At 43.0% G+C, this 10,728-nt stretch overlaps 1 protein-coding gene across 1 annotated transcript in view; it reads right to left on the bottom strand.

Annotated features, from left to right (window-relative positions):
- GUCA1B (guanylate cyclase activator 1B (retina)) overlaps positions 1-1,733 on the bottom strand; it is an 11,827-nt gene extending 10,094 nt beyond the window's left edge. The window contains exon 1 of the mRNA XM_008568909.1: positions 1,527-1,733. Coding sequence (XP_008567131.1) covers positions 1,527-1,733 — 207 coding nt within the window. The remainder of the gene's footprint in view (positions 1-1,526) is intronic.
- Positions 1,734-10,728: the final 8,995 nt, after the last annotated feature.

Genomic DNA, 10,728 nt, shown 5'->3' with positions numbered 1-10,728 from the left:
TGAGCGCAGTGCGGGCGCAACACTGAGGGTTGCGATCCCGTTACCGGTCAGTAAAAAAAAAAAAAAAAGAAGAGATGAGTTATAAGGGATACAACTATATAATGCCCAGGGTTTTACTAATCCCTTTTAGATCTTGAATTGTTATTGTACTGAATTTTTATAGGAATATGGGAAGACTAATATGTTTATAATAGTGAGTCTTGTCATATATCACCTGATATATTTATTTACTTTTTTATGAAGTTCAATACGTTTTTTTCTTTCTGGCCAGTACAAGAGTTGAACCCTGGACCTTGGTGTTATCAGCACCACACTCTAACCAACTGAACTAACCAGACAGCTACTTAAAAAAAAAAAAAAATCATTTTCTTTCTTAAAAAAACCCTCTGCCTTCTAGGCAGTGGTACTTGACTAGGAGTCAGAAACCCTAAGTATATGGCCTGGAGCCAATCAATCCACTTCCTTTTGCCTCAGTTTTCTCAACATTCAATTTGGGGTAACACAGTCTCCACGCTCCCTCACAGGGTTGCTGCTGACTCAGGGAACCCTGAGAAGTCGGAATCTGGCTCTGTGCCAGGGGAGTGGCTGACAGGTCATCTCCAAGGGCGGTTCTGTTGCACGGGAGATCCTGACCCTGCCCTCCTGGCCCTGGGTCAATGAGGGGATGTGTATCGATCTGTACCAGGGACAGGGTCAAACCTGAGGAGGCATACCCAGCGATTCAGCCTAGAAAGGGAAATTCTCCACACACCAAGGAGTGGAGTACTAACACTTTCTCCAGATTAATTACTTAGGTCCAACACACCACTTTCAGTCTGGGGGACTGAAATAGGTATTTGAGGCAAACCTAATGGTTTAAAGGATTGCAGGGGCACTGGACTGTATAACCTTAAACAATCAAGGGTTTTTTAATTGAATTGAACATTTAAATTCAATTCACAGGTGTACATTTACAAAATTTATAACTTTCTTAACTGCAAGTGCCATTGGAGGGCTTAAAGAGACCCTGTGGTTTAAATGATTTTTATCTTCCATGACTTGAAGAATTGAAAGGGACTTTTGCAATAATGGATCCAATCTCCGGGTTGGTTTAGGAACCTCCCCAGCATTCTTACAGGGAAGACCTAACCAATCTCAGCTCAACAAGGGAAAGCTCATTGTCTATGCTAATACAGCTTGTCTCACCTGGGACATCTCTTTAACTCCTTGTGTTTAGAGTGACAGGGGCTCTGGTGGGTGTGAAAAACCAGGTCCTTGGGCTTGCAGAGCCTTGGCCAAAAATACACAAAGAGAGGACCTGGACTTTCAGATGGCCTCCCCTCAGCTTTCAGGAAGAGGAAACAGAGAGCATGAGTCAAAAGCTGAGACATGGAGGGAGGGAAGGGGAGATGGAGAGGAGCGAAGAGCAGAGGGAACAGCAGGAGGCCTGGAGAACTGGAGCTCTCCCTGAGGACGCTCCCTTGGCTCAGGGATGAGGAGTGAGCCAGGTGGGCTGGCCTCTGCTGCTCGCCTTTGGGGTGCCTTACCCCATTCTTGTCGAAGGCTCGGAACATGCCCTCTACATACTGGGTGGCCTCCTCGTTGCCCGTGACCTTGAAGAAGCGCTTAAACTCATGCATGAAGAGTGTGCCGCTGGGGCACTCCACCACGAACTTCTTGTACCACTCCTGCAGCTCTGCCACGTCCATCTCGCAACTTGCCTCGGCCTCCTCCCAGCTGAACTGCTGCCCCATCCTGGCCCCAAGCGGGAGCAAGGGTCTGTGTCTCCCCCCAAGCCTCTGCGTATGGATTCCTTAGGCTAAGGCCCTCTTCCTTCCTTTCCTCTGCTTGACCAGCCTCTTCATCATCTTCTGGACAACTGAGCATGATTGGCAGTGTGGGGAGCAAGGGGGTGTGTCCAGGCTGGCTAAGCTGCCCTAAGACTGTTAGAAGATTCCTCTGGAAGGTCTGACCTCCAGCCCACTAAGCTCCCCCAGCCTCACTCTTCCCCTTACCCTTGGCAAACAAGCCAGACCTGCAGACTCTGAAAAGGAGAAGGGGAAGAAACAGAGAGGTAGGCTGAGGGAGGTGGAGTGAAGGAGAGTTGGGGAGACAAGCAGGGACCCTCCCATCTCACACGTACTCCCTGTCCCTTTAGTTGGGCACAATGCTGCTCCACAGGAGCCCCTCTTAGAGACTCAAGTTCAGGAGGAAGCGAGACCAACTCCTAGCCTATAACATAGAATCCTCTGGTGATCTGAGGCTCACCCCTCCACATGGTCTAGTGATAAGCAGGAGAGTGTGTGATGGGAAGGGCTCTGTGTGAGCAACTCTGTCCCCAGTAGTGACTTAAGCTCCCTTACAGATCACACCTTTGAGTCTTGGAAGTTTTCCTTTTCCAATTTAAAGTACAAAGGCCTCTCTCCAAACCTTCACCCAGGACCTACAAGATAGTGCTTTTCTCCCATTTCCTCCAAAGCACTAACTTGGGAGAAGGATCTGGGTGCATGGCTTAAAATATGTTTGAAGGCTCTTACTTTTATATTAAATGTCATGAAAATTTGCTTTTGAATCATTGAATATTCATGTTTATTCTAATGTAATACAAAAATGACAACTCCAAGAAATCAGAAGACCTGGAGCACTGATTTTTCTAGAAGACTTCAGGGGCAGTAGATCCAGCAAATCTGCCCTTCATCTCAGGGGTGACACTGCTCATCTCCCATCAGATGTTCATTCTGAATTGTTTGGTATGTCTCCAGGCCCAACCTCCTCTCTCACTGCTCCTTGCCTCCAGACACCCCAATCTCTCACAGTTCTTAATTTTCTTGCCATTTCTGAAGTAGAAACCCTATTTCTGTCAGCCTTTCAAGTACTCGTGGGTTTTCCTCCCGTGTCCCACATACCTCAAGGTCTAGAGAGTAGGGCTAGTGTCTTCCTTGCCCCTCACCATTACCTCCAAATGGCCTTTCTCTTTTCTCCTCCAAAAGTGCCAGTCCCTTGAAGACATGTCCAACTCTATCCCCATTTAGTCTTCCTCGTTCAGTCATTCCCTGTTGACTTTACCACTTGTCTCAAAGCACCATTTCAGTGACTTCAACATCCAAGTGGATAACCAACCCACCCCACATTCTGACCTCAAGGGTCCTTAGTCTCCTCAATTCCAAAGCATTTCTTCCACCCCACCTCAGCCTCCATTCACTTGTAGTCCCTGGACCAACAGCTGCAGCATCTGGAGGCTTGTTAGAAATGGAAATTCTCAGGCCCCACCTCAGACTTACTGACCAGGAACTTTGGGGGTGGGGGCCTGCAATCTGTATTTTAACTAGCCTTTCGGGTGCTTCTAATGCACAGGAAAGTTTGAGAATCACTACCCTAGGCCTTGCTGTCCCTGATTTCTCTACTACCTCTGAAACATTCAAACGTTGCCCTCTCTCACCAGCACTCCCCTCCTTCCAGCTCACTTACTGTAACAACTTCAGTCCAATAATTCACCAACTTTATTGAGATTTCCAAGCTGTTGATCTGTTTTTAAACATCTGTCACCTCGCTCATGTCCGTGCTTTCCTCCTTATTAGTCTATAGCCTGGCACTCTTGCCATTTTCTTGCCATGACCTTGACTTTTGTCCCTCTTTTCCTCTAACTACTCACTTGGCAAAACCTGATCCTAGTCAAAGCTATCCACTAACTATGCACTAACACCTCACCTGCGCCCAGGAGGCTGCACATTGCTGGAGAAAATCATAAAATCATGCTGGTTGCACTCAGTTCCAATAATGCCGGGAATCCTGCGACACACTCTTACCTGCTGAATTCACTACCCCACTCTCCAAGGTGACTATTCCACAGAGCTTCCTGCCCTCAATCCCTCCACTCACTCCCATGTTCAGCCGATGACCTCGCCACATACTTCATAGAATCAGATGGACCAGAAACAACTTGTCCTCCCACTGCAGCGCTTACCAACTTCTTTGCATCTGTGCCCCCATCTCATTCCAGTTTCAGTGGAAGCCTCGACCCCTTCCCACTTCACCTGTCAGCTCACATCTCTCTTTGTCTGCTCAAGGACTTCATTCCCACAGTTAGTCCCTTTCTCTTCTGCAGCCTCAATTTATCCCTCTTTAACCGATCATTCCCATCAGCATTCAGATGTGCTTTAATATCCCTTTATTAAAACAAACAAAGCAAAACAAAAACCCTTCCTTGACCCCCCATTCAGGGCCACATTATGACTTTTATGGGCAGCCCTATACATTTTGCCTTCATGGCTCATAATATACTGAATAAATATTAAATAAGTAAATGTTTAAAATGATATTTTATTGCTTATTGGTATAAAAATAAACACAATCTAGTCTGGATTATACTCATTTTTTATTCTGATTTTTAAAGAAATTAAAAATATCCTGAACCAAATGACTAGGGGGAAAAAAAGGGAAAAAAAAGGAAATTAAAAATATTGTGGATTCTGAGGCCCTGTGCTGACTGGATAAGTTGGCCCTGCCCACATTCCCCTCCAGCTACTGTCCTAATTTTCACCCCCTGACAACAAAACCCCTGGCAGCAGATGTATTTTCCAAAAGTGGCACAACTATAGTTCTGGTCCCACCTGTTCCTCCCATCAAGGGAGGAGTCTATTTATCCTTCTCTTCAACTTGGATGAGACTTTGTGACCACCTCATTCAAGAGCATACACACAATGACATTATGTGACTTCCAGGGCTAGGTCATCAAAAGTGAAAGGTTTCCACCTCTCTCTCAGGACTTGCCCTTGGAACCCAGCCACCAAGTTGTCAGGCAGCCTGGAGCACATGGAGGAGTTCCAGCTGACAGCCCCAGTTAAGGTCTCAGCTGACAACCAGTCTCTAGCCCAGACGTGTGGGGGAGTGAGTGTGTGAGCCTTCAGATGGTTCCAGCCCCAGCCTCTGAGCCACCCTGCAGATATCCCACAGAGCCCTGACCAAACTACAGATCTGTGTGCAAAGTAAACGTCACTGTTTTAAGCTACTAAATTTTGGGTGTTTTCTAAGGTAGCAATAGATAACTGGAACATTCTTAAACCTGTTTTGCATTCTCTTTATTTCTTATTCTCTTCTCACCTTACTCCAATTGGACGTTCAAGCCTATCACTCCATGGAAAAGGCCTCTGTAGCGGTCACTAGTGATTTACTTTTCTTACTCAACCTGACACAGATTTATCACAGTTCACCAAACTGAATTCTTTCTCCAGACACTCTAGGTTTCAAGGGCCCACATTCTTCTGATTTCCCTCCAACCTCACAGATTGCTCATCTCCTTTGCTAGCACCTCCTCCTTTTTAGCAAATCTTTAAATGCTTGGGGCTTCCCAGGCTTGTCCTCAGTATTCTTCTGTCTTCCTACACTCTCCTGCTAGATGATCTCATTCATTCTCATGACATTACCCACCATTTATAGGCTGAAAGGTTTCTAATTTATATCTTCAGCCTAGACTTCTCCCTAGAACTCCAGATGCATGTATTCATTGCCTGCCGGACACCTATACACAGATTGCAAACTTAGCAAGGCTAAAACCAAACTATCTATTTCCTTCCCAAGTCCCTCCTCCTCAACTCTTCCCCACCTCAGTAATGGTATTACCATTTATCTAGTCGCTTAGGCCAAAAACTAGGAATCATCCTTGAATCCACTTTCCTGCAGATCTCATTTCAATCTATTAATAGGTCATTCTGTCAGCTCTACCTCCACACCGTATTCTGAATCCAGCCACTTCTTGTCACCTCCATTACTGCAACTCTAGTCCAGGCCAGCATCACCTCAACTGTAGATCCACTGCAGCAGATCCCTAACTGGTCTCCCTTCCTCTTTTTCCTCCCCTCTTTTACCCTGCAGCAAGAGTTGCCTGTTCTAAAGCATAAATCAGACCCTGACACCCTCCTGCTCAAAACCCTCCTATAGCTTCCCATTTTCACTGAGAACAAAACCCACATTCCTTCCCATGTCTGTGATGCTTACATGATCTAGCCCTGCCTACTCCTGTGTTCATGTCTCTCTACTCACCTCTGCAAACACACTAAGCTCATTCTAGAATTAGGGTCTTTGCAGTTACTGTTCCTCCTGCTTGGATTGCTCTTCCTCCAGATCTTCACATGGCTGCCTCCTTCTCAACGCTCTCTCCCCCTCTCCCCAACTCAGGTAGCCACTCAAGTAATGCTGATATTATCCTATTCTATTTTCTTCACAGTGCTGAACTGCATCTTAAACTATCTTACTTTCCTCCATTTATTATGTCTTCCTCACTAGAGTTTAAGATCTTTGAGGAAAAGGACCTCACCATGTACACTACAGAATTCCTAGTGTTTAGAACAGTGCTTGGTACATACAAAGAACTCCAACACTTGTTAAGTAAGCAAGCCAAGTGCCTAGCGTGCATGCAGTCAGTGCTGAGTTAATGTGAGATGTTATTCTACTCTACAACTCTTTAGCTCCTTTGAGAGTGCCCAGATTAGCAGATATTTGTTGAAGTAAGAAAGATACTGGGATTATAGAACTGGAAGAGGCCTTGAAGATCACTTAGCCCAGTGACTTCTGACAATTTTTCCATCTCAACACACCTTAAGATAACATGGGCCCACCTGCTGCTGCAGCTCCAACAGCAGCATCTTAACTGGCTGGGGGTGAAGGTGGTGTTGTTCCTGTCCATCTCTTAAGGTTAATTAATTAACTTATTTTTGTGGCTGGCCACAGGGATTGAACCTTGAGCCTTGATGTTATCAGCACCACGCTCTAACAAACTGAGCTAACCGGCCATATTATACACATGTATTGATATTCAAATTTGTACCCCACAAATATACACAATTATATTTTAATAAAAATCTGTAAAAAAAAAAAGTGCAGAAAAATAGAATTAAAAACATAATACAAATATTTCCATAAAAAAAGGTTTATTGATATTTAAGCGACATTGAGGAGGGATTAAAAGGACAGTACCTGTGCTCAAGTTAAGGAATTGTAAGAATGAAACATAACTTGATTTAGCCTCTGGCAGAGGAATCTAAAATTTGATTGGTTTTTCATGTGGGCCAGTTGTCCATGACCTGCCCTATAAATACCGCTGAGCTATTAAGGTATAAATATATTATTTTAAAGAGGATTAAGAATCCATAGAGAGAAATGATAGCTTGAAATAACAATAGTAAGGATTTAAGGAGGGCAGGGTTAGGTATTGAGCAGGGGATTTGCAAAGAGAACCCTGGGGATTGCAGGCAGTCAGCCATAAGCTCCAGGAGCAAAGCAATGCTGGAGAGCAACAAACCACTGTCTCCTGAGCCCCAGGCAGGCCTGGCCCAAAGCCCTACTGTAAATCGTCTCTGTGCCAGTGTTCTTGGGACACAGTAAGAGCCGCCTTGCTGAAGCCCAAACTCTTGTGTTGCCCCCTCAGACACTCAGGTCCAGTGTCAGTGGTGGCAACACTGGAACCGCATTGTGTATTCTGCTTCTTGCCTCTTTTTTTCACATTTTTTTTTCCTTAGACTTTCCCTCACTAGTCAACCTCTTTACTTCTAAGCTTTAGAGGAAATAAGTACAGCTTGCTAATGTGAAAGGGGAAACAAATCTGGAATTTAGGTATGAATATACTACACTTAACAGGTGGACATTTCAGTACCTCACAGTCCCTTAAAAAATTAGGTTCTAGGGCTGTCCCTGTCACTAAACTGAATTCAGACAAATCAATTTCAACTTTTTTTTTTTGGCCTCAGCTTCACCTGTAAACTGAATAGGTGATAGAGTGGGCAAGTTGTAATGCTCTAAGCCTTGGTTTTCTTTCCTGTAAAGTGGGGATAATAATAGTAACTACTTTATTGGGATGTTAAAAAGGATTAAATCAGATAGTATCTGTAAATGACTGTCTATATGAAAAGACTGGCATGACATATAGTGTCTATTATAATAAGCATGTTACATGTTTCCCATCTAAATTAAACTTCATAGCCATACTCTAAAGGAAGTATTATCCCCACCTTATAGATAATCTGAGGTGGTTTTTCCAACTGGTTTTTAAACAGTATAGCACATAAGCATCTAAAGTATCATCAAATTGGAAATGCCATCCAGTAACACCTTTTACCGAATGTCTACTAACTGCCTGGTACTGTGTGAGGTGCTTTACATTATCTAATTTAATACTCCAATCTTAACAAGTAGGCATTATTTCCCACATTCTACTGAGTAAACTTAGGCTCTGACAGGGTTAAATATCTTGCCCAAGTTTATAGCAGTTAGTGAGTTTGAACTCTGACTCATGTCTGTCTGACTCCAAAGTCCATGTTTTCTCTACTCTGCTAGTCATTAATGTTGTAGTAAAATTTATTTAATAATATAATGTAGGGAAGAAAGGTTGCTGACAAGTAGAAATGTTACGAAACTAGACTAGTGGTTTAAAACAATTGGTTTATATATTCAGTGGCATGTTTAATTGGTCAAAGGAATATATGCCTTTCTCTTTGAAAGCACTAAAACTTGGCACTGAACTAGTTTAATTTGTCTTACTTGAGATCTGTAGGGTTATACCAATAATTTTAAACAGACTAGAACATGATTTTATTTAATATGAAGATAATATGATTCAGGTCAGAGAAAGCAAAAATGAACTCAGGGCTACACCTCAATAAAAAATAATCTCATTTTTTACCTGCCTTCTGGTTCGTTCTACTATCAGATCCACTTTTCTCTCACCACCTGCCATTCCCACCATGGAAGAAAATGAGACCTGGGCATTAATTCTAATTTTTGAAATATGCATTTTACTCAAGAGACCTAATTTAAAACAAATCAAAACCCAAAACCTTCTCAGCCTATCAGGATAAGAAATTACCTTGTTTAGGGCCAGCTTGGGAGAGTGTGGTGCTGATAACACCAAGGCCACGGGTTCGGATCCCATATAAGGATGGCCAGTTAGCTCACTGGGAGAGCGTGGTGCTGACAACACCAAGTCAAGGGTTAACATCCCCTTACTGGTCATCTTTAAAAAAAAAAAAAAAAAAGAAATTACCTTGTTTATTTCAAGAAGTAGACTTCAAACATGCCAAATACTTTTGTCAAAGAAATACTGGTAGTTTTTGTTGTGTGTACAGTCTATTTTACATATTTATCTTAAAACAAGATTTTAATATATAATTTGAAGTGCTATACTAAGTAATATATAATTTGAAGTGCTATACTAAGCTTCCAGGTTGATTTAGTCTGAAAACAACTGGAGTGGATGCACACACCTTTGAAGGAGCTCACATGGAAAAGTCATTGGAAGTGAGCACACATACATCATCCTGTTATAACACAGTGATTATAACACAGGCTGTCTGTAAAAAACCCTGAAAAAGCACAGGTGTGGGTCTATATTTTTAAACTTTTTCTTTTTTTAATGGAGAGGGGGTCTTGCTATGTTGCACAGGCTGGAGTGAAGTGACTATTCACAGGCATGATCCCATAACTACCAAACGGTATGGGAGTTTTGACCCACACTGTATCCAACCTGGGCTGGTTTATTCCTCCTTAGGCAACCTGGTGGTCCCCCACTCCCAGGAGGTCACCATACTGATGCCAAACTTAGTGCGGATACCTGATCGGCATAGTGCACTATACCCCAGAACTCCTGGGCTCAAGCGATCCTCCAACCTCAGCCTCCCGAGTAGCTGGGACTACAGGCATGAGAAAGAATTATTTTTTAAAAAATAAAAATGTGTCACAAACTGCTACTTTGCTAGATATAGTTACCATTACATTGCTTTTGTTTTGTTGACTAATCCTTAATCCTGAGGCTTATACCTGAGATTTATGGATGCTTTAGGCATCTGTGAATAACACAGTCAACAACTGAGCTGAAGGAGGTCATGCGGCACAAGGCTATAATTCTTTTCATGTTAATAACAATAATGTAAGTCTGATACATAAGCAGTATGTTTTCAAAACACTGATACCTGATAGCAGGTCAGGAAAAGAGAAAGGCAATCTAGTTTAAGGGGGAAAAACTGACAAGTCATAACTACTCTGAAGATATGAAGGAAACTACAAAAGACATGGACCTGAGTGTGCTGTAAAAAGGAAATGAAACACTCTCTTGGGGTTGCTGTACCAACAGTTTCAGCCCACTATCATCTTGACTCTTTCAGGGCTTAAACCGCTATTTAATTTCATGGAAAAGTAGACATCCCTAAACAAAAAGAGTGACACTTACCAAAAAAAGAGGCCTTCTTATCAGTGAGGAACTTAATAAGGGAAAATGTATATCTGTGCCTCACATGATTATCAAAAGCCATTATTTCTACTCAAATTTTGGTACTTACTGCAGTGCTGGGTGCACAGTTTATGAAATAAAAGCTTGTTGAATGAATGAATCACGGGATGAATGAAATAATACAGGAATTCTTGAGAGCATAAATTCCATTACAGTGATCCTTGTAGGCAGCCCTGTAAGGGTTTGGGCTACAAGAAGTGATCAGTGCATGACACAAATGTGCTTGATCTGTCACCAAGTATATTCACTTTCAAAAATGTAATGCTTAAATGAGGTAAAATTTGTTGGATACCACCCTCAAATTAGCATATGCCAGCCTGCACTGAGGTAAATATCAAAAATTTTAACTGCTCAGTGTAAAATTAACCAAAGGTTCCTTCTAGGAACCTCAAAAGAGGGCCGGCCCGGTGGCGCACTGGATAGTGCGCCGCTTGGGAAGCGCGGCGGCGCTCCCGTCCGAGGGTTCGGATCCC

This window comes from Galeopterus variegatus, unplaced genomic scaffold (genome assembly GCF_000696425.1).
Source record: "Galeopterus variegatus unplaced genomic scaffold, G_variegatus-3.0.2 Scaffold452, whole genome shotgun sequence".
NCBI lineage: Eukaryota > Metazoa > Chordata > Mammalia > Dermoptera > Cynocephalidae > Galeopterus > Galeopterus variegatus.
This window is presented reverse-complemented; position numbering and strand designations above follow the sequence as displayed.